Source organism: Choloepus didactylus, chromosome 20 (assembly GCF_015220235.1).
Source record: "Choloepus didactylus isolate mChoDid1 chromosome 20, mChoDid1.pri, whole genome shotgun sequence".
NCBI lineage: Eukaryota > Metazoa > Chordata > Mammalia > Pilosa > Megalonychidae > Choloepus > Choloepus didactylus.
The window spans coordinates 161,901-187,514 of NC_051326.1; the positions used below are offsets into that span (position 1 = coordinate 161,901).

Genomic DNA, 25,614 nt, shown 5'->3' on the forward strand with positions numbered 1-25,614 from the left:
AGGGCCCAGTCCCCCGCCTCGCCCTCGCCTCCGGGAAAGAGCCCCCGCCGCCGGTACCCTCTGAGCAACGCCGAGAGCCGAGGGTTCAGCAACCGGCCGCCCCCCCCCCCTCAGACAAATAAACGACGACTGCAAACACTTTAAAATATTAAAATGTACACTCTGTAACAGAAAATTACAAGGCAAAGAAACAGGAAATGATGGCCCATCCAAAGAAACAAGCTAAAAATCCAGAAACCATCAATAAACAGGACCAAACTTCAGACATATCAAATAGAGACTCCAAAAATGATCCTCAATATGCTCAAAGTGATAAAGGAAAACATGGAGAACACACTAGAGGAATGAGGAAAACAATGAATGAACAATATGAGAATTTATTTAATATTCTCAAAAGGAACCAAACAGAAACACAAGACTTGAAGACAACAATGACTGAAACAAAAAATTCCCTAGTGGGTTTCCAAAGCACACTGGAGCTGGCAGAAGAATCAATGATTTTGAAGACAATTCAGTTGAAATGACTGAAAATGAGGAGCAGAAAGAAAAAAGAATTTGAAAAAACAGAACCTAAGAGACTTGGGGGGCATCATTAAGTGTTAACAATATACGCCTTTTGGGAGTCCCAGAAGGAGAAGACAGACAGAAAGGGGCAGAAGGAATACTAAAAGAAATAATGGCAAAAAACTTCCCAAATTTAATGAAAGACATGACTATGCATACTCAAGAAGGCCAATGAGCCACAAACAGGATAAACTCAAAGAGAACCACACCCAGAAACATAACCAAGCTGTCCAAGGCCAAGGCCAATGCCAAGGAGAGTTCTAAAAGCTGCAAGAGAAAAGCAACGAGATATGTACAAGGGAATCCTAATTAAGATTTTTCTCATCAGAAACCATGAAGGCAAGACAGCAGTGGTGCGAAGTATTTAAAGTGCTAAAAGGAAACAACCACAAATTTTGTATCTGGCCAGAATTTTTTCAAAAATGAAGGAGAAATTAAGATATTCCAAGAAAAATAAAGCTGAGGGAGACCATCACCACTACACTTGCCCTACAAACAATGCTAAAGGGAGTTCTTTGGACTGAAAGGACAGGACACTAGACTGTGGATTGAAGTGGCATAAAAAAATAAAAACCTCCTGTACAAGTAACATGTTGGTAATTGTAAGTGCCAGCACTATTGTACCATACATTTTGGGTATGTAATTCCACTTTAATTCTTACAGGTTCTAAAAAACTATGAGAAATCTCTGGTGCTGGTCATAAAACATATAAAGGTATAATTTGTAACAAGAACAACAAAAAGATGGGGGAACAGAAGGGCATGGGAACAGTGCATGATTATGCCATTGAAGTTAAGGGAGTCAAATCAAGGTGATTATCAAAGATTTAGGAAGTTGAATTGTAATTCTATAGTAACCACAAAGAAAATATATGAAATATATATTCAGGAAAAAAAAGTGGGGGGGGGGACTCAAAATGGCACAAGACAGAAAATCAAATAAATACGAAGTAGGCATTAATGGAAGAATGGAGACGCAAAAAAAGATACGAGACTTAAAATGACAAAATAGCAAAATGGCAGAAGAAACTCCTGCATTATCAGTAATGACTTTAATGTAAATGGACTAAACTCTCCAGTCAAAAAGCAGAGACTGGCAGAATGGATAAAAAACCATGGTCCAACTGTATGCTCTTTACAAGAGTCTCACCTTAAATTCAAAACATAAGTAGGCTGAAAAAGAAAGGATGGAAAAAAACACACCATGCAAATAGTAACCAGTAGAGAACTGGGGTAGCTATACTAATATCAAACAAAATAGACTCTAAGTAAAAATCTATTATGAGGGACAAAGAAGGTCATTATATACCGCTACAGAGGTCAATTCAACAAGAAGACATAACAATTATAAATATATGTGCACCTAATGGCAAAACCCAAAACATATGAAGCAAATATTGACAGACTTGAAGGAAGAAAAGACAGTTCTACATTAGTACTAAGAAAATTCAATCACCACTTTCAATAATGCATAGAACATCTAGAAAGGAGATCAATAAAGAAATAGAAGACCTGAACAATACTCTAAACCAATTAGACCTAACAGACATATAAAGAACACTTCACCCAAGAGCAGCAGAATACACATTCTTCTCTAGTGCACATGGATCATTCTCCAGGATAGACTACATGTTAGGTGAGAAAACAAGTCTCAATATCAAACATATTGAAATCATACAATGAATCTTCTCCAACCACAATGAAATGTAGTTAGGTATCAATAATAGAGGGAGAACTGCAAAATTAACAAATACATGGAAATTAAATGACATACTCTTATATAACCAACGGATCAAAGAAGAAATCACAAGGAAAATTAGGAAATATCTTGAGATGAATAAAAATAAAAACACAACATACAAGAACTTATGGGAGGCAGCAAAGGCAGTGCTGAAAGAGTTTATAGCTCTAAATACTTACAGTAAAAAATAAGAAAGATCTCAAATCAGAGACTTGACCTCACAACTGGAGGATCTAGGAAAGGAAGATTAAACCAAATCCAAAGTGAGCAGTAGGAAGGAAGAAACAAATATTAGAGTGGAGATAAATGAAATAGGAAATAAAAAACCAATAATCCATAAAACCAAAAGATGGCTCTTTGAAAAGCTCAATAAAATAGGCTTTTATTTCTTTCTTGAAAAAAATAGGAAGGGCACAACTAAAATAAGAAATGAAAGGGGGGGAACATAATTACTGACCCCACAGATATAAAAACGATCATGAAAGGACACTATGAACAACTGTATGCCAGCAATTACACAACCTAGAGGAAATGGAAAAGTTCCTAGAAACACATGAATAACTTAAATTGATGCAGAGATTTAAACAGTCATCAAAAACATCCCAACAAAGAAAAGCCCAGTACCATATGGCTTCACAGGTGAATTCTAGCAAACATTCTAAGCAGAATTAATTCCAATCCTGCTCAAAATCTGGCCCAAAAAATTGAAAAGGAGTCTAATTCATTCTATGAGGGCAATATCACCCTCATGCCGAAGCCAGACAAAGATACCACAAGAAAAGTACGGACCTTTATCCTTTATGAATATATATACATAAACATCCTCAACAAAATACTAGCAAACCAATTCCAACAGAACAGGAAAGGAATTATATGGCATGATCAAGTGGGATTCTTCCCAGGACTGCTAGGGTGGTTCAACATAACAAAACCAATTAATGAAATATACCACATCAACAGAATAAAGACGGGGGGCGGCATGAGCATCTCAATGATGTAGAAAAGGCATTTGACAAAATCCAACACACCTTCTTATATATAAAAACACTTAGAAAACTAGGAATAGAAAGAAACTTCCTCAGCATGATAAGGAGCATATATGAAAAACCCACAGCTAACATCATACTCAGAGGTAAAAAAAACAAAGCTTTCCCTCTAAGATCGAGAACAAAAAAGATGCTCACTGTCACCAATATTATTCAACATTGTACTGGAAGTTCTTGCCAGAGCAATTAGGCAAGAGAAAGAAATAAAAGGCATCCAGGGAGAACCTAAGATGGCAGCTAGGTGAGACAGGGCAAAAAAAAACACCTCTGTGAAAAATACTAGATAAAAACCAGAAGGTGACCCAGAATACCGGTTTCAGCGATGCACCAGCTGGACAAGGTCTGCTAGAACCACAGGGACCGTGTACTTGGTGAAACCAGAGTCTGCATTCTGAAACGAGTGCGTAAGCCGGCTGAAAGTCCCGCAGCCATGCTGCTGTGTGGGGAAGCCGGGGGTTGGCATTTGGAGATGGACAGTTTCTTTAAAAAGAAAAAAAAAAAAAAAAAGGAAAAACCCAGGAGTGGCTGCAGTTACAATGGTGGGAACTGTGCAGTGAAGCACGGCAGGAGCAGGCTGAGCCGGCCTCTCGGTGTCTGGCCTGGAAGATAGCCTGCTGCAGATTCCCTCAGGGCCAGGGGAGTGGAGGGGAGAGCCAAGAGGAGAAAGAAACTCCACTGCTTGCAGCTGGCCCACTGGTGGGCTGGAGACACTCCTGTCCGGGGCCGTGCCCACAGCCCAGTGCCGCGCCAGTTGTCCCAGAGCTGGGAAGAGGAACAGTGCTAAGGCGGGGGAGGGTTGAGACACCCCATTCAGCCATCTTTGCATCAGGCTGATAGTGCCCCTGCACGGCCCGGCGGCCCGGGGCTTCCCTTGAGGGACGGCACCCACTTGTGACGTAGCACAGCCTTCCCTCAGCAGAGGTCCTGGAAGATCACAGCTGAGAAAGGGGCCTGCTCGGAAAACCCAGGGACACTACGTCAATGCCGGTGGTTTGTGGGTCAGCAACAGAGAAAATCTGGGACAAAACTGAAATGAAGGCTTAGACTCTTACAACAGCCTTGAATCTCTGGGAACACCTGGGAGGTTTGAATATTAAAGCTGCCCTGTCTTCCTAACCACACAGACACATGCCCCACATTCAGGGCAGATAGCTCCAACAACACACCCAAACTGAGTTCACCAACTGAACCCAAAAGAATCATTTCCCCACACTCCACAAAGACAAAGTTGAAGAGAACTGACTTGAGGGGTATAGGTGACTCGCAGACGCCATCTGCTGGTTAGTTAGAGAAAGTGTACACCACAAACCTGTATTTCTGAAAAATCAGAGAGGTATTTTTTTTACAACTTGAAAGAACCCTATCAAGCAAAGCAAATGCCAAGAGGCCAAAAACAACAGAAAATGCTAATGCATATGACAAAACCAGATGATATGGAGAACCAATCCCAAACACCCAAATCAAAATATCAGAAGAGACACAGTACTTGGCACAATTAATCAAAGAACTACAATCGAGGAATGAAAACATGGCACAGGATATAAAGGACATGAAGAAGAGCATGGCACAGGATATAAAGGACATAAAGAAGACCTTAGAAGAGCATAAAGAAGAAATTGCAAGAGTAAATAAAAAAATAGATGATCTTATGGAAATAAAAGAAACTGTTGGCCAAATTAAAAGGACTCTGGATACTCATAATACAAGATTAGAGGAAGCTGAACAACGACTCAATGTCCTAGAGGTCCACAGAACAGAAAATGAAAGAACAAAATTAAAAATGGAGAAAAAAATCGAAAAAATTGAAATGGATCTCAGGGATACAATAGGTAAAATAAAACGTCCAAATTTAAGACTCATTGGTGTCCCAGAAGGGGAAGAGAACGGTAAAGGTCTAGAAAGACTATTCAAAGGAATTGTTGGGGAAAACTTCCCAAACCTTCTACACAACATAAATACACAAAGCATAAATGCCCCGCGAACTCCAAATAGAATAAATCCAAATAAACCCACTCCGAGACATATTCTGATCAGATTCTCAAATACTGAAGAGAAGGAGCAAGTTCTGAAAGCAGCAAGAGAAAAGCAATTCACCACATACAAAGGAAACAACATAAGACTAAGTTGTGACTACTCAGTGGCCACTGTGGAGGCAAGAAGGCAGTGGCATGACATATTTAAAATTCTGAGAGAGAAAAATTTCCAACCAAGAATACTTTATCCAGCAAAACTCTCCTTCAAATTTGAGGGAGAGCTTAAATTTTTCACAGACAAGCAAATACTGAGAGAGTTTGCCAATAAAAGACCTGCCCTACTTCAGATACTAAAGGGAGCCCTACCAACAGAGAAACAAAGAAAGGAGAAAGAGATATAGAGAATTTTAACAGACATATATAGAACCTTACATCCCAAATCACCAGGACACTCATTTTTCTCTAGTGATCACGAATCTTTCTCCAGAATGGACCATAAGATGGGACATAAAACAAGCCTCAATAAATTAAAAAAACAAACAAAAAAATTGAATATATTCAAAGTGTATTTTCTGACCACAATGGAATACAAATAGAAGTCAAAAATCTTTGAATTGTAATTCCACTATTTACTTCCTACGATATAAAATACACAAACTCTAATGACAAATCAGTGGTTTTGAACTCAATGTAAAATATGTAATTTTTGACAAGAACTATATAAAGGTGGGGGATTGGAGGAGTATAGGAACATAGTTTATGTGTCCTATTGAAGTTAAGTTGGTATCAAAGAAAAACAAGATTGTTATGGATTTAAGAGGTTAATTTCAAGCCTCACAGTAAACACAAAGAAATTATCAGAGAATATGACCATACAGATGAATAAAGTAGAGTACGGGTTAAGAGAAATGGGGGAAGGGGCAATGGGGAGTTAAGAAATGAGTGTAGGGTTGCTGTTTGAGGTGAAGGGAAATTTCTAGTAATGGATGGTGGGAAGGTGATAGCATTACAACATTCTAAATGTGATTAATCCCACTAATGGAATGCTAGGGAGGGGGTGGAATGAGAAGACTTAGGCTGTATATATGTTTCCACAATAAAGAGAGGAAAAAAAAAAAAAAAAGACAGTCTAAATAGATGACAATTGAATGCCAAGGATGACCCTGGATGGGATCTGAGGATGGAGGACAGGAGGCTCAAAGGGACACAGTTGAGACATAAGGGGAAAAAAAAAAAAAAGAAATACAGAATGTAAGCTTTGTATCAATGTTCAATCTCTTGTACGTCTTAGCTGCGCTTAATGGGATTGCATAAAAGAATGTTCTTGTTCATGGGAATTGTATATGTGAATTATAGTGTTTATTCAAGGATGTGTGCAGCTAGCTCTCATACGTTTAGAAGACAGAGCAATAGATGATGGATGATAGACAGGGAGGGAGGGAAAGAAATAGCGGTGTGACAGCATGTTAAAGTTGGTGGATTGGAGTATCAGGGGAGGGGGGTCAGGGTATGCTGGAGTTCTGTGCATGGGGTTTGTATTGTTTTTCCAACTGTTCCTATAACTTTGAATTTATTTCAAAATAAAATAAAATAAAAAAAAGCATCCAAATTGGAAAGGAAGAAGTGAAACTTCTATTTGCAAACCAGATCCTATATACTGAAAATCCTGAAAAATCTACACCAAAACTACTAAAACTAATAAACAAATTCAGTGAAGTGGCCAAATACAAGATCAACTGTCAAAAATCAGCAGTGTTTCTATACACTAGTAATGAAAAATCTGAAGAGGAAATCAAGAAAAAACTCCATTTACAATAGCAACTAAAAGGATCAACTATCTAGGAATAAATCTAACCAAGGATGTAAAGGAGTTATACACAGAAAACACTGCTAAAAGAAAGCAAAGAGGACGACCTAAATAAGGGGAAGGATATTCCGTGTTCATGGACTGGAAGACTAAATATTGTCAAAATGTCGAGTCTACCCAAAGTGATTACAGATATAGCATAATCCCAATCAAAATTCCAACAGGTTTCTTTGTAGAAACGTAAAAGCCAATCATCAAATGTATATGGAAGGATAAGGAGCCCAGAATCAGCAAAGTTACCTTGAAGAAAGAACGTAGTTGGAAGACTCATATGATCTTAAAAGTTAATCAAAACAGCACGGTACTGGCACAAGGACAGACATACAGACCAATGGAATCAAATTGAGAGTTCAGAAGTACATATGGCCAACTGATTTTTGACAAAGGTGCCAAGTACACTCAATTGGAAAAGAACAATCTCTTCAACAAATGGTGCTGGGTAACCTGGACATCCATATGGACAAAGGAATGAAGGTGGACCGCTATCTCATACCATATGTAAAAATCTACTCAAAATGGATCAAAGGCCTAAATATAAGAACTAGTACTATAAAATTCCTAGAAGAAAACACAAGGAAGCATCTTCAGGAGATTGTAGGAGGCAATGGTTTCTTAAGATTTTAAACCCAAAGCATGAGCAACTAAATAAAAATTAGATAAATGGGACACCACAATTAAAACTTTTGTGCATCAAAGGAATTCATTATAGAAGTAAAAAGACAACCTATAAAATGGGAGAAAATATTTAGAAATCACATACCCAGTAAGGGTTTAATATCCAGAATAAATAAACCCTACAATTCAACAACAAAAAGACAATTCAATTTAAAAACGGGCAAAGACGTGGAACCTGACTCCCAGGGGTGTAAATCTCCCTAGCAATGCAGGATATGACTCCTGGGGATGAATCTGGACCTGGCATCGTGGGATTGAGAAAATCTTCTTGACCAAAAGGGGGATGCAAAATGAAACAAAATAAAGTTTCAGTGGCTGAGAGATTTCAAATGGAGTCGAGAGGTCACTCTGGTGGGCATTCTTATACACTATATAGATATCCCTTTTTAGGTTTTAGTGTATTGGAATAGCTAGAAGTAAACACCTGAAACTATCAAACTCCAACCAGTAGCCTTGACTCTTGAAGACAATTAGTGTAACTATGTAGCTTACAGTGGGTGACATGTGATTGTGAAAACCTTGTGGATCACACTCCCTTTATCCAGTATACAGATGGATAAGTAGAAAAATGGGGACAAAAATAGGGTGGGATGGGGGGGAGCTGATCTGGGTGTTCCTTTTTACTTTTTATTCTTTCTGGTGTAAGGAAAATCTTCAAAAATAGATTGGGGTGATGAATGCACAACTATATGATGGTGCTGTGAACAGTCAATTGTACACCATGGATGACTGTACGGTATGTGAATATATCTCAATAAAACTGAATTTTTAAAAAATGGGCAAAGACTTGAATAATACATTTCTCCAAAGAAGATATACAAATGGCCAAAAAAACACATGAAAAAATGCTGATTGTCATTAGCCATTAGGGCAATGCAAATCAAAACCATGATCAGACACCATTTCACACCCCTTAGAATGGCTATTTTAAAAAAATGGAAAAATGTGTTGGAGAGGATGTGGAGAAATAGGAACACTGGTTGTTTGTTTGGGGAAATGTAAAATGATGCAGCTGCTGTGGAAGACAGTTTGGCATTTCCTCAGAAAGTGAAATACAGTATTACCATATGACCCAGCAAACTCATTTCTAGCTATATACCCAAAAGCAGGGACTCACACAGATATTTTCACAATGTTCAAAGTGACATTATTCACAGTTGCCAAAAGATGGAAGCAACTCAAGTGTCCATCAACAGATGAATGGATAAACAAAATGTGATACATACAATGGAATATTATTAAGCTGTGAAAAGGAATGATGCTGATACATGTGACAACATGGATGAGCCTGAAGACATCATGTTGTGTGAAATAAGTCAGACACAAAAGAACTAATACTGTATGATCTCACTGATCTGAAATAATTAGAATAAGAAAATTCAGAGTCAAATTTTAATGTAGACTACCAGGGGCTGATTAGGGATAGAGAACAGGAAGTTAATGCTTAAATTGTCAAGAGTTTCCATTTGGGGTGATGGAAAGTTTTGGGAATGGACGGTGGAGATGGCAGCACAATATTGTGAACGTAATTTACAGCACTGAATTATATATTTGAATGTGGTTTAAAGGGGAAATTTTAGATTGTATTTATTAGAATTAAAAAAAAAAAAAAACCATAGGACTATACAACACAAACAGGGGACCCTAATGTAAACCACGAAATATAGTTAGTACAATTATAATCATATTCTTTCATCAATTGTTAACAAATGTAGCACACTAATACAACATATTAATAAAGAAGGAATTTTGCATTTTCTGTATGCTTTTTCTGTAAATCCATAAAGGCAATGGAACTACATGTCCAAAGTGTGAAAAAGAAGAGGAAAATTTCAATTTAGCAATCCATATTCAGCAAAACAATTCTTCAAAACAAAACTGAAATAAAGACATTTGCAGATAAATGAAATCTGAACAATTTCACCACTTGGGAGCCTGTAGTAAAATAAAATAATATTCTTCAGGCAGAGGAAAATTATATCCTATGAAAACTCTTATTTACAGAAGGAATGACATATAATAAAAATGATAATTGGGTTAAGATAAAAGACTATGCTTTTTTCTTCTCATAATGTACTTAAAAGACATCTGTATGCTTAAAGCAAAAATAGAAATTTCATAAGGCAAGCTTTAAAGCATATGTGGAAGTAAAATATATAACAACAACTGTTGTTGTTACTATTGTGCATTGGTACCATATGTAGGAAGTAAGCAGTAAGAAGTGGTACAATACTGACTCCAAATAGATTTAGATAAGTTAAGGATGCATATTGCTAGCCCTCAAGTAGTTGTAAAAATAATGATAATAATAATAATAATAATAATAATAATAATAATAATATATACCTAAGAAGCTAAAAGAAGAAATAAAATGAAATACTAAAAATATTCAATTAATCTAAAAAAAGACAGGAAAGGAAAAACAGAGGCACCAAAAACAGAACAAAAACAAAGAAAACTAGAAGAACAAATGGAAAACCAAAAGCAAAACAGTACTTAAACACAACCATTATCAATAATTACATTAACTATAAATGGACTAAACACTCCAATTAAGAGGCACAGATTACCAGACTGGATTAAAAAGACCCAATTTTATAAAGTTTCAATATAAGATACAAATAGGTTGAAAATAAAAGGATGGGAAAAGAGATACCATGAAAATTAGCAATGATAAGAAAGTCGGCACAGCAATGTTAGTAATACATAAAACAGACTTCAAGGCTAACAGTATTAGAAAAGACAAAGAGAGAAAATAATTCATCAAGAAAGCAAAACAATTCTAAACATGTATGCACTTAATAAATGAGTTTCAAAGTTTATGAAGCAAAAGCTGATAGGACTAAAAAAGAAACAGACAAATCTATAATATCAGATGGAAATTTTAGCACCTCTCTCTCTCTCAGTACTTGATAAAACAAGTGAGCAAAACATCAGTACAATATAAAAAAAAATATAGCCCAAAATGCAAACTGTCTAACCAAATTACAATTATAAAGTTTATTATATTAACAGGTTACATCACTTTGTTTTAAAATGTTCTTGCATTCCAGTGTTTTGATATATCATACCTTTATATGAAAAGAATCCTATTTGGAAAGGACCAAGTAAGTGATGATGATGTCAAAGATTACATTCATCTTCTATATTAAACTGCTAAACTGGAATGACAATTCCTTTCTTTTTATAAAGTTATGATATTCAAAGAATGCTGAAAATAAAAGCATGTAAAAGCAACATGAAAACATAAGTGGGGAGGGCAAAAGAGGAGAATGAAAGATGTTAGTCTAAAAAACTAGAAATTTTACACAGCAGACAGACCAGATTTTTAATTAACTTGTTCTGAATTGGAAGATTATCTTTAAAAAAATGCTAGTTTCAGTAATGTTGTTAAAAGAGACTACACTAAGGTATTTTCCTTTTCCATAATTATGCCATTCTTCAAATTTCCACTCCTAAGAAACAAATCAAATTTTGAATGTTTCCCAACCTCATTAAAGTTTTCCATCCACACCAAAAGCCATTTAGACCATCATATTATTTATGCTTGACTCAAAACCATGACAAAAAGTTTTAAGAATTCTGCTGTAAAGCACAGGTACAAACAGAAACTAAAAGATGTTTGTCAGTTGGTAGAAAATATTTAAATATAAGCAACTGACACCTCTCACACATGAAATAACTAAACAAACAAAAAACCTAGGAAAAAAAGCCATTCATTCAAATAAACAAAAGTTACACAACACAGACATGATTTCTGAATATGAGAAAAATGATTTTATTGACTTCATTTTTGGTGATTTCTTATACAAAATTGTTTCCTTCTCTGTGCTTTCATAGCACTTAAAAAATCTGATATAATTAATTGTGTACCTATCTGTTTCACAGCCATTTTCATTTCTGTGACTGCCTAGTGGTTGACACAGTAATAAACTGTCCAATTCAACAAAATCCCATCTAACTTTGAAAAATAAAATACTTTGGTTAGATGCTCTAGTTAATAAGGCCTAAATTTCACTTAAACTGCTTTGATAGGACAGTTACTGATCTCCCCCTCTTCCTCTACTAAATATGCATAATTAGATGAACAAATAATCAAATAGAAATATCTATTTATTATCATACTCTACAGAGTAATGCTTAACAACATGGTTTTAGAGATGTCAATAAACCTGGGCAAAAATCCTAGCTATTTATATACTGTGTGGCTAGTTTACTTATCCCCTCTAAATTTTGGTGACTTCATCTGCATAAGAATAAAATTGGAAAATGAATATACTTAGTACACAGAACATAATGAACATGTCAGCTCGTTCCAATATAAATAAATGGAACTTAGCTCATTCAATTATGAACCCTTAATGGTGTTTCCTCTATATCACTAGTCTATGAGCACCTAAAGGACAAAAATTTCACCCGTATTCAAATGTTTGCATTTGTTTAAAAGTGTTTGTTATATTCCTCATTTCTAATTATGAGAGTGGATGAATGCAAAAACACCATCTAAAATGAGTTGAATTGTGTCCGCTCCCCCCAAAAATAAATTGAAATCCTAATCCCAGTACCTCTGAACATAACCTTATTTGGAAACAGGGTTGTTACAGATAGAATTAGGCCCTTAATCCAATATGACTGGTGTCCCGATAAGAAGGGGAAAGAAGACAGGCAGGGAAAGAAGACAGGCAGGGAGAAAAGACAGAGGTGGGGAGAGAAGACAGAGGCAGAGAAGCCCAAGGATTGCTGGCAAGCTACCAGAAGCTAACAAAAGGCAAGGAAGGATTCTATGCTCTCCTACAGATTCCCAACTTCTAGCCTACAGAAATGTGAGACATTTTTGTTGTTTTAAGTCATCCAGTTGTGATGCTTTGTTACAGCAGCCCTAAGAACTAAGATATCATCTGACTATTTAAAAAAAAAAAAAAAAAAGGAGATCAAATAAACAAAGGTCAAAAAGTTAACCATGGTTCCATCATAGCTGGTGGAATTCTGGGTGATTTTTAGTCTATTTTTGTTTACTTGTATTTTCTATAGTGAATATGTACTCCTTTTCTTTTAATGGGAAAAATTTTTTAAGTAGATGAGACATTCATAAGAGTAACTAGAGACATACTTGGAAAATCATAAAATGGCCCTACATCTGGAACATTTGTGGATAAAAATTCTTGAACTCATTCTAACTAAAATGCCCCATTTGTGGCTTTTAAATCTATTTCTATCATCAAATGTTACATTAGATCTTTTTAATAAGAAGAGCTCCATTTTAAATCTGCCTTGCATCCTGTCACTGAGCCTATACCCTGTCAGCACACCAGACACCTAGTAGGAGACCCGGTCCTAGGAGTCAGGAAGGGCTACAGCCAATTCACTTCAGTGAAAATTTTCCAAGTTCAAGGTTCTGTGTTGTACAGGAGATAGAAAGACAAGAAAAATCCAACTCCAGATATGATCTGACTACACACACACTATCCATTACCAATTTCCAGGGTTATTTCCAAATGACTAAATAGTGAGGCTTTCCCTTTTTCCCTGCTCCTCTACAGATATTCCTCCTAAAACGTTTACTTGACTAAAGAAAATAATCTTCCAAGATATGGGTAAACTATCTTCAGATGAGCAGCTATGAACCCTTGATAGGAACATGAAAAGTATTTTCAAGATAGTTTCTGCCTTCAAAAAATTTACAACACAGAAGGAGGATTCAAAGAAAAGTGCACAAATGAACTATACAGCACAAGGCATATTATGGTAAATTATATGAAATAATTGAAGGATGAAGAGGAGAGATCACACTCTGACAGAAGGTAGAAAGGAAAATAAAGGAATCAGGAAAGTTTCCTGGAGGTGCTGTCATTTAAAATAACCATTGAGAGTCAAATAGTGAAACTACATGATCAAAGACACAGACAGGAAAACAAAGGGCATGCTCTGAAACAAGCAGCCTCCCTAGAATGAACAGGATAGCGAAGATAAGGGTTAGAAAGATAAAACTGGTGACATCTTAAAAGAGGGCCTATAAGGCCAGAACGAAGATTTCACAATTCATTTTGTAGAGAATGTAACTATTGAATGCAAAGAACTGATAAATTAATGTATCTTAGAAGGGTTAATTTGGTAGTAGTTTGTATTAGGCAAATCAGAACTACAATTCTCCACTCTTTATCTGTCTCAATATAGAGGGGTGAAGAAATAAAGAAGAAACAAAGTATACATGTAAGAAAAGTCCCACAGTTGATTCTGCTATATCCACACCAGGGATGAGATGTGGGGATGGGTGGGAGTGGCATGAGAGAATGTCATATAAAAAAACCTGGAAAATAGTCTGTCAAATAGTAATGTGGCTCCAGCTGAGCTTGAATAGCAAAAATTTGCAGAAGATGTAATAAGCATGGACTGATATTTTCTCCATTAACATTTAGCAATCTAAGATCAGTAGTAACAATGCTTAAACATTGTCGGCAGAAGTGGAAAACAGCAGAACACAAAGAAAGTGCTAGATAAATGAATGGGAATGAAAATATGGCTTGGAAGAAGGTGCTGGTAGCAAACACTGAAAAAAAAAGTGAAGAGACTGGAGAAATATTTTGATGGCAGAAAAAGCAGGATTAATAAAATAATAACTGTAAGTGATCAGGGAAAGAGAAATCAATGATGACTTCTATTTTTTTTTACTTCAGCAGCTGAGTAGATGCTGGAGTCATTTACTAAGATGGGGTAGGTAAGTTAAACAACTACGAAGAAATTTACTGACATTTAACACTTCTCTTAGGAGGAACAAATAAAGTAGGCATTATCACAAAATCAAACTAAGGATAAGTTCCCAAACCTCCAAAATAATAAAAATAAAACTTAAAAAAAAGAAACAAAAAACCACTAAAAATATTTCCACAGTTAACCATGAAAACATGTTTTTTAAACATCTCTTCCAAATAAAGGGTCAATATAAGTAATTCCTAACATATTTATATATGTATTAGGTTTAAGAGGGTTAATTTATAACTCTATATTTAGAACCTAGACCACAACTGCTTTTGGAAACTATAATAGCAGCCTACTCAAAATAAAAGCTTAAGAATCTGAGTAACTCGTCTAAGTGGTTGACCTATATAATGTATCCCTAATGCTTACAACAGTGTCCAACATTCAATAAACATTTGCTAATTAACTGATATATTTAAAGAATAATGCCTATTCTATCAATAGAGATGAGGACCATGTATTTACCTTAAGAAGAAATTTTCAAGGCTAAACTTTGTAACTTTCTTTTTCCAAGAAAAGAGGATTATGTTCAAGGTGAGTTAATAAACATACAATAAATAAACAAATAGGCAAGCAAGTAAGCATGCATATCATGATCAAAAAGGTTATCTCACTAAAAAGTTCATCTCAATATACACACATAGATCTAAAAATTAGAACAAGGCTTCTAATTAGTTATTTAAAAGTAAAACATTCAAATCCATGACAAAAGAAACTGATAATATGACAATAACAAATGCTTAGTATCTACAATGTGCCAAGTACATACTAAATGCCACGAATGTATAATCTAATTTAATCCTCACAAACAAAATCTTATAAAATAAATTCTATTATTAGTGCACACTCTACAGATGAAAAAATTGAAGCACTGATGACAGGAAACCAAAATATTGTAGGATGGACACAGAAATAGCTGCCTTCTTCAGTACCAGAGTACTTTGTGCAAAAAGATCTATTAAAAATCAAACATTATTACCTAACTATGAAAACATATGAACAAGTGAAATTATTACCTTTAGTCTTTAAAAGTAACTTAATGGCTTTTCTAGGAGGTTCTAATTATTTTAACCTAGAATTTATTGAGTATTCACTATGTACCAAGTGTTATTCTAGATATTTTCCACATATTGACTCATTTAATACTTGTAACAACCTATGAAATACAACTATTATCTTTATTTTACAAATGAGGAAACTGAGTCACAAAGAGGGTTAAGAAATTGCCAGAGGCTGTAAGACTGGGATATTAACCCAAGAAGTCTGGCTCCAGAGCCCAAGCTCTTACTTAGTAGACTATACTGAATCATATTATTTTCCATAAAAATGGGACAGGTAAAAGATTCAAAAACAGTAGAATCCAATAACTACTGATATTAAATTACTCATGTTACAGACTTTTCAAGATATAAAAAACATAAATTAAATGTGCGTCTCCTCTTTAGATAGGACAATAACCTAAGCAAATTTTGCCATCCTGGAATTACAGAACTTTTCAATCTGTGAGAAATACTTTCTACAGATAAGGAAATCTATGCCCCAAAGAAGTTAAATAACTTGGCATTTTCCTGACTCATGACATTTTTACATGCTGTCCATCTGTTTAAACTACAACCCCAAGCACACCTCTTCATGTGGCTAACTCCTTCACATCTTAACTCAAATGCCACTTTCTCACAGCAAGGTCTTTCCTAACTCCCCAGTCTGAATTCTGCACATTCCTCCTTTATTCTCTCCCATAGTGTCCAGATCTTTCCTTCACAGTATTTATCATAATCTGAAATTAAAATTTTACTTGTTTAATGTTTGTCTTTTTCACAAGAACACTGCCTTCAGACTATGTTACTGTATCTTAGAGGCTAGCACAACTCGTGTAACATAAAAACCCTGATTAAATACTTCTTGGGTGGATGGATGAATGAGCCACTGCTAACTGCTAACATTTATTGAGTATTTACTATGTTCTAGGGACTGTCCCAAGTGCTTTAATTCTCACAGCAGCCCTATGAGATATAAATGCTATTGCTATCTTCATTTAACAGATAAGAAACTGGGGAATAGAGAAATTAAGTAACTTGCCTGAAGTCACAGCTAGTTAGTGGTAAAGCCAGAATTCACTGCAAGCAGTCTGACTCTAGAGCCTATGCTCTTGTAACAGCTACGACATACAAGTTACTTTTACAATGAAAATTTTACAATGAAAATTTTATTTGTAGATATTGGTGGGCCCTTTATCATTGTGTATTTTTAACTTGACCAGAAGGAAAAAAAAAAAAACATTTTACAAGCAAAGACAAATTTGCACCTCCTTTTGTAAAACTTTCTTTAGGTGACTAAGAAAACAATAAAAATCACAAAAATGTGCCAAATGTTGAAAAAATGTTGAATATTTCCTACATATCTGCCAGACTATTTTATTTACCACATACGAGTCAACATTAAAAGGCTGATTTTTAAAAAAAACTCCATGAAACTACACTACACAAATAGTGAACCCTAAATTAAACCAAGGACTACAGTTAACAGTATAATTATAAAAATGTGCTTTCATCAGTTTTAGCAAATGTTCTGCACCAATGCAGGGTGAAAATAATAGGACGGTATATGCGAATCCCATATCTGATGCTTGATTGTTCTGTAAACCCCCAACTTCTCTGGTAAGGGGAGAAAGAAAGAAAGAGAGGGGAGGGAGGGAAAGAGAAAGAGAGAGAGGGAGAGAGAAAGGGAGAGGGAGAGAGAGAGGGAGTGGGGGGTGGGGAGAGGGAGGGAGGGAGAGAGAGAGAAGGGGAGAGAGAGAGAGAGAGGGAGACAGAGAGAGAGAAGGCTGTGAAAGAATCACTCTGACTTCCCCACCATTTTAATCTCACTCTGCTTTTTTTAAAAAAGTCCCTGCTTAAGGCAACAAATTCAAAACTTAAAGCCAAAACAAACATGCTGGAAGCTCTTGGGTCAGGTCTTCAGATTAATGGAATGTTAACATAGTTTTCATTTTTAAAAACACATGACTTTTTTTCCTGCATGTTTTGTGGCCAAAACAAGTTTTGGGACAAGAAATTAACAAAAACAAAAGTTTTCTGTATCTATACATTTTCCTTTCTTTTCTGTTCCTTCCTTTAACTTATTGAATTTTAATTATTATTTGATTAATTTTAATTTAAAACAGGAAAATGACTACCCTGCTGCAAAAACATGGCAAGTCAAGGTCTGTCATATTTCCTTCCAAAAATACAACTCCAAATTCCAGTCTTGCTTCTAAACCACACTAAATCCTAAGTATGCAGAAACTACCTATTTGTTTCAAATATATGAATCAATATATCAAATAGGAAATAGTAACACTTAGCATTATACCTAGGCTTATTTATTTTGTTCCTTAACTAAATTCCTCATAACAACCCCCATGAGATAGGGGGTTATCTCATTATTATCTCCAAATTATCTTTACTGAGAAAATGGAAGATAGGGTTCAACTACTCTGTACTTCCCCCTACCTTACAGGATCTTTCATAACTCAGCTGTCATGTAGTCTAACCTCCCATCCTCAACACTTAGAGCATTATAAATCTAACCACTGAAGTTTCACCACTTTCGCTGATTAAAACAAAACAAAAAAAACAAAACCAAACTTCATTAACTTTCCAAAGCAGTGTTTTCCTCAAGTCTACTCCAAATTAACCTCAATTCCTTCAGTCATTGCTCAGATGTCATCGTTTTAAGTCCCCTGAGCACTCTATCTGTTGAATACACTTCATCAATGTCCCTTTAAAACAAGGCAACAAGGCATTTGAAATGAAAAAAATATTCTAGGCATGGCCCAATCATCCTCAAAATAGAGAAAACTATCTCTGTCATCTTAGAAACTACTTTAAAGCAGCCCAAAATTTCTTTAATATTTGGGCAGCCACCTCACTAATGACTCTTGCTTGTTTCAGATCCAAGGAAAACTGCTCTTTAATTCACACATTACTGTTAAGCAATCTAATCTTCGAACTTCATATTTCAGTATAGGTCATTTATTCTGATTAAATTTTACTCTTCTATCTGCCTAGTGACCTTCCCAGTTGATACCTTTCTGGATTTTGGCTCATTCATCCAAAATCTTCTTTATACTTTAGTTTGAAATCATTTTAAAAATTATTCAACATGCCACCACCAACATGCCCTATACAAGTCATTAATAACATGTTTAGCAGAGAACCCTGAAACCTGTCCCTGGCGAATCTCTGTCCAAGATACTATCCATACCTTTATCACAGCCTCCTTTGAACACAGCCACAATCCATAGCACAATTCTTTCATTTTATAGATGAGGATGCTCAGGCTCTCAGAGATAGAGTGACAACCAAGGACATAACAACCAAGGTCATAACGCTAATTTCTGGCATGACTGGGCATAAAAATTATCTATCAAAAAAAGTAATAAAAAGAACAAAACAAATACTTTCTTACCAACTGGACTTCACCAAAAGCACCTCTTCCGATGACTTTTACAACATCATAGTCTTCTGCCTTCATCTGTAGACCTCTGATTTTTTTCACAATCTTCTCATCTACAATAAAATGATCACTGAATTTGTAGTATCAATCATATTTACAAAAAATATTTCAAAATAATCAATGTTTTAATTCAAGAAACTGGACTTAGTTTTCAGCTAAACCTGTCAGTTTTTAGAGGCTGCTGTTTAAAAATCTTAAAATATTTTACATCAAAGAACCAAAAATCTGTGGCTTTTTAATTCATATAAACAACACTACTGATTACCAAAAAGTAGCAGTTAAAGCTACTCTGTTTCTGAATCTGTTACTTGGCAAGTTAGATGATAGCTGACATAGTAATGACCCAAGCAATCATGTTGTGCATTCTGAATCATGGCACAAAACTTAAATTACTTCCAAAGCCAAGCTTGGTGAGTTTTAATAGCTCACTCTTTGGAAAAAAATCATATATTGTATATATGATAACTATAGACAAGATTGTTTAATTTAGGAAAATACTCCAGCCTCTGATGATTCCAAATTAAAGATTTTATTTGATATATAGTATATCATATTAGCTTTGAGAATTTCTAACTCTTCAAATTAAGCTCTATTTACTACTTCATTGGATCACCAAGACTGGTAAAACATTTCTGAAAGGTATCCATGAATATGGAAATAATTGTTATCATATTAGTTTTTATTAACTGCCCTTAAATGTTCACATTCACACAAACATAAAATCTTAGAGTTGTCAATATTAACATAAAACTTCTCTTGGAACTGATATAAATAACTTGTACTGAAACAGCTAAAAATTCTTAATAATTTAGACAACATTTTGCACTTTACCTACTTTACATATACAATTTATTTCCTTTGAAAATAAAGAATATTAGCCTTCAAATAAATAAACTGGAAAACTAAAACAAATTGAATTTAGTAAGTTATGGACTATAATAATCAATATTTAATTACAACAATAATCTTGTCTCGAAAGTATAGTTATAGGATCAGATATGCAGTTTAAACAAAACTTACATCTATTTAAGAAATTATCTATATTCTTGTTTTTCCTCAAAGCAGGAAAATCCAAATCAAGGACCAAGGAATTCAAGCCATCCTGTTTAACACAAAAAACAGAAAGAAAAAGAAAGTTGTTGTATTTTTTTAAGCATTTTTAAAAAAATGTGTTTTTAATGTTATATGTAGTTCTCACTGGATAAATACCACTCCACTTTAACTTATTGCCCAGTAGATCCATATGCAGCAGCTTCAACTGGTTTTCCAACCTCTGTCAGAGAGTATTAGGACTAATCCTGTCATGTTGCGTGTCCTAGTTCATCTCAGGTACTACCAGAAGCTCAAGATGTCATCCCCACAGGATCACACCTGATTACTTCCTATCCTCAATCTTCCCAATCTTTCTATACATTCTTGAACTCAATGGTTAATAAGAAAATGATCCAGTCTGGGGAGTTCTCATCTCCCTTTTGTCTAAACCTGGCACCTCTTGATGATACTGCATTCTCCTGTAACTCTCTTGAATGTTAAGCTTTATTGGGTGGTGGTGTTTTTTTCTCCTCCCAACTCAATTATTTCATTTATTAAGGGTAGAGCCAATTAATACCCCCTTGGCCAAATAATTCTACTTCTAAGTAATTCTCCTCCCTCCTCCTTTGAAGTTTGACACTTCAGGGTGGCTTCATGCTCCTTTCCTACTATTACTGGGACCTCATTGCTAAGGCAGAGCCTAGAAGAGTGGGTAAGAGAATGTGGCTCAAATCCGGCTCCAGTCTTGTATAACCTGAACAAGTTATCTAAACTTTCTCTGCCACAACTTCTCTCTTTTGTAAAGTAAGAGTTGTAATATGATTTCACTCTAAATTTATGGCCACAAATCACAAGTGAGTATTCAACTTTTCCTGGCAATAATATATATCTCCAATATATGTTCACTTTCCCAGGTTCAAAAAATGTTCTTTCCTTCTCCCTGCTGCTTTTCTCTCCCTCCCTCCACCCGTCTCTCTCTCTCTCTCTCTCTCTCTCACACACACACTGCTACTTATCCTGCGTCATACTCGAAGAGAAAACAGAAACAGGAACTACCTTCATGTTCCCACTCCAATACTACCAGCTAACCCACATCTCTACCATACTCTATGCTTTCCTACCTGTACCTATGGCTTAACTATTCTTTTTCCTAAAGATAAATCCTCCTTGCATATATATATAAAAAAAATTCTTTTCTTTCTTAAATAAATGGTAGCACACACCGGGGGAAAAAAAATAATTCTACCACATACGCTCTGGACCCTATTCCCTCTCACCTACTCAAATATATCCCCCCTCCAGGTCCTTGAAAAGAGTCACCCCACTGCAATATAAGGTAACTCCACCATTCCATTTACTCAGAAGCCAAGTTTGGAGTCATCCTTGACTTCTCTCTTCCTTTCACAATCTACTTCTAAGCCTGCAGTTTATCTTGTCAGCCGTAGCTCCAAAATTACTTTAAAAACACACACGTCCATACTTCTCACCACATCTCCTGCTATCACCATAGCAGGAGTAGTTAGGCTGCCACCTACACTATTACAAGATCTTCCTAACTGGTATCCTGCTTCCACCTTTGCCCTTTTCAGTCAATTCTCAGTACAGTAAAACAAGTGATTCTACAAGCCCGATCTTCTGAGGGCTCTCTTCAAAACCTTCCTATGGCTCCTTATGTTTACTCTGAGTAGAAGCCAAAATCCTTAAAAGGCCTAGAAGGGTTCCACAAGATCCAATTCCAGTATCTCTCTGATCTCACGAATGACTACTCTCCACCTTGCTCACTCACCTCAAACTAAAGTGGCTTTCTTTCCTGAGCACATTCTCCAAGCTCTTTTCCTTCCTTCAACTCTTTACTCAAATGTCACATTTTCAGGAAGCCTTCTTTGTCCATGCTTTATAGAGATTGTTCATATACCATACAATTATCCAAAGATTCGAAGTGTATAATCAATTGCCCATGATACCATCATACAGCTGTGCATCCATCACAACTAATTTTTTTTCAATTTTTAGAACATTTTCATTACTCCAGAAAAGAAATAAAGACAAAAAAAGGAGACTCAAATCCTCCCATACCTCTAATCACCACCTCCCTCCTCCATTATTGATTTATAGTTTTGGTATAGTACATTTGTTACTGTTGATGAAAGAATGTTAAAATACTACTAACTGTAGTATATAGTTTCCAATATGTATGTATTTTTTCCCATATGACTCTCTATTATTAACTTCTAGTTATAGTGTCATACATTTGTTCTAGTTCGTGAGAGTGATTTCTAATATTTGTATAGTGTGCCAGTTTGAATGTATTATGTCCCCCAAACGCCATTATCTTTGATGGAATCTTGTGTGGGCAGACCTATCAATGTTAATTAGATTGTAATTCTTTGAGTGTTTCCATGGAGATGCACCCCACCCAACTGTGGGTGTTGACTCTGATTGGATAATTTCCATGGAGGTGTTGCCCACCCATTCAGGGTGGGTCCTAATTAAATTATTGGAGCACTATATAAGATCAGACAGAAGGAGCAAGCTGCTACAGCCAAGAGGGACACTTTGAAGAATGCACAGAAGCTGAGAGAGTAGCTGCAGATGAGAGACAGTTTGAAGACGGCCGTTGAAAGCAGACTCTTGCTCTGGAGAAGCTAAGAGAGGACAAACACCCCAAGAGCAACTAAGAGTGACACGTTTGAGGAACTGCAGCCTAGAGAGGAATGTCCTGGGAAAAAGCCATTCTGAAACCAGAACTTTGGAGCAGATGCCAGCCATGTGCCTTCCCAGCTAACAGAGGTTTCCCGGATGCCATTGGCCATCCTCTAGTGAAGATACCTGATTGTTGATGCATTACCTTGGACACTTCATGGCCTTAAGACTGTAACTGTGTAACCAAATAAACTCCCTTTATTAAAGCCAATCCATTTCTGGTGTTTTGCATTCTGGCAGCATTAGCAAACTAGAACATACAGTTAATCACAGACATTGTCCACCACAAGATTCACTGTTTTATACATTTCCATCTTTTACCCTCCAACTTTCCTTCTGGTGACATACGTGACTCAGAGCTTACCCTTTCCACGACCTTCACACACCTTTTAGCACTGTTAGTTATTCTCACAACATGCTACCATCACCCCTGTCCACTTCCAAACGTTTAAGTTCACCCTAGTTGAACATTCTGCTCATAATAAGCAAACGCTCCTCCTTCCTTAACCTCACTCTATATCCTGGTAACTTATATTTCATGTCTATGACTTTACATACTATAATTAGTTCATATCAGTGAAATCCTGCAATATTTGCCTTTATGTGTCTGTCTTATTTCACTCAATTTAGTGCCCTCAAGATTTCTTCATCAACCCCTTCCTTTTAAGATGGTTTTGTTCACACACCATACATTCCGTCCTAAGTAAACAATTGTTGGTTCCCTGTATAGTCACGTATTTATGTATTCACCACCATCACCACTATTTATATAAGGACATCTCCATTTCTTCCCCAAAGAAGGAGGAAGAGTCAAACAAGGCAGAGACAAAGGAAAAAGAGAGAAACAGAGAAATAAAACAAAAACAACAACAAAACATGACAGCTAGAAAGCAACAAAAGGAAAGACAGCATTAACCTAAAGTAGAATAAAGAGTCAGAAATCACCAATGCCAGGAGTCCCATCCTTCCCCTATCCTACCCCACCCCACCCTCCATATGCATTTAGCTTTGGTACGTTGCCTTTGTTATATTAAAGGAAGCACAGTACAATGTTTCCGTTAATTATAGTCTCTAGTTTGCATTGAATGTATTTTCCCCCGAATCCCACCCTATTTTTAACACCTTGCAGTTATGACATTCATTTGTTCTACCTCATGTAAAACCATATTTGTACCTTTTATTACAATTGTTGAGCACCCTAGGTTTGAGTACACAGTCCCAGTCTTTATCCTTCATCTTTTGTTCTGGTGTCCCATATGGTCCCAACCTTCCTCTCTTAACCATACTCAGAGTCATCTTTGTTCAGTATACTTACATTGCTGTACTACTATCTCCCAAAACTGTGTTCCAAACCTCTCATTCCTGTCTTTTCCTTTCTGTCTGCAATGCTTTCTTTAGTGTTTCCTGTAGAGCAAGTATCTTGTTCACAAACTTTGTCACTGTCTGTTTGTCTGAGAATATTTTAAGCTCTACCTCATATGTGAAGGACAGTTTTGCCGGATATAGGATTCTTAGTTGCTGGGTTTTCTCTTTCAGTATCTTAAATATATCACACCACTTCCTTCTTGCCTCCATGGTTTCTATTGAGAAATCTGCACACAGTCTTATCAAGCTTCCTTTGTATGTGATGGATCACTTCTCTCTTTCTGCTTTCAGGATTCTCTCTTTATCTTTGACATTTGATAATCTGATTATTAAGTGCCTTGGCGTAGGCCTATTCAGATTTATTCTGTTTCGAGTTCGTTGTGTTTCTAGGATCATTCTAGGATGTGTTTCTAGGATCATTCTAGGATGATCTAGGATGATTCTAGGATCATTCTAGGATCATGTTTCGAGTTCGTTGTGTTTCTAGGATCATTCTAGGATCATTCTAAGGTCATTCTAGGATTATTTCCTCTATTATTGCTTCTGCCCCTTTTCCCTTCTCTTCTTCTTCTGGGACACCAATGACATGTACATTCCTGATTTTCATTTTGTCCTTAAGTTCCCGGAGACATTGCTCATATTTTTCCATTCTTTTCTCTATCTTTTCTTTTGTGTGTAGGCCTTCAGGTGCCTTGTTCTCTAGTTCCTGAGTGTTTTCTTCTGCCTCTTGAGATCTGCTGTTGTATGTTTCCGTTGTCTTTCATCTCTTGTGTTGTGACTTTCATTTCCATAGATTCTGCCATTTGGTTTTTCAAACTTTCAATTTCTACCTTACATACACCCAGTGTTTTCATTATACGGTCCATATCTTTCCCAAATTTTTTGAATTGACTTAGTATTAGTTGTTTAAGTTCCTGTATCTCAGTTGAAGTGTAAGTTTGTTCCTTTGACTGGGCCATAACTTCATTTCTCTTAGTGTAGGTTGTAGTCTTCTGTTGTCTAGGCACGGTTTCCTTGGTTACCCCAATCAGATTTTCCCAGACCAAAACGGGCTCTGGTCCCAGAAGGAACAACTATTCAGTATCCGGTTTCCCTGAGGGTGTGTCTTAGAAAACTGGTACACCCTGTGAGGAATCAGGTCACTGTGATTTTCTGCCCAGCAGGTGGTGCCTGTCAGCCTGTAACTCCAGACTGGTGTAAGGAGGTGTGGCCCGTGGCTGTTTTCCCCCAGGCTCTGTGGGGTCTGGCTCTGAATGGAAGGCGGGTAGTAGAGCTGGGCCCCACCCCTTTCCTCTTAGGGAAGATAGACCCCCTAGGGAGAGGTCATTAGCATTTCCATGGTCTCTCTCTGCCTGCACTATTTCTACCCTTGTCTGGGTCAGAGCATTGGGAACT

General features: G+C 36.3%; 1 protein-coding gene across 4 annotated transcripts in view; it reads right to left on the reverse strand.

Moving 5' to 3' along the window:
- Positions 1-25,614, reverse strand: part of ROCK2 (Rho associated coiled-coil containing protein kinase 2) — a 213,213-nt gene that overhangs the window by 120,716 nt on the left and 66,883 nt on the right. For all 4 annotated transcript variants that reach the window (XR_005213332.1, XR_005213333.1, XM_037812984.1 and 1 more), the window contains exons 2-3: positions 20,140-20,221; positions 19,072-19,172 (exon numbers count right to left, since the gene is read on the reverse strand). Coding sequence is in view for 2 of the 4 variants with exons in the window: in XM_037812984.1 (XP_037668912.1) it covers positions 19,072-19,172; positions 20,140-20,221 (183 nt within the window). In the remaining 2 variants the exon portion in view is untranslated. The remainder of the gene's footprint in view (positions 1-19,071; positions 19,173-20,139; positions 20,222-25,614) is intronic.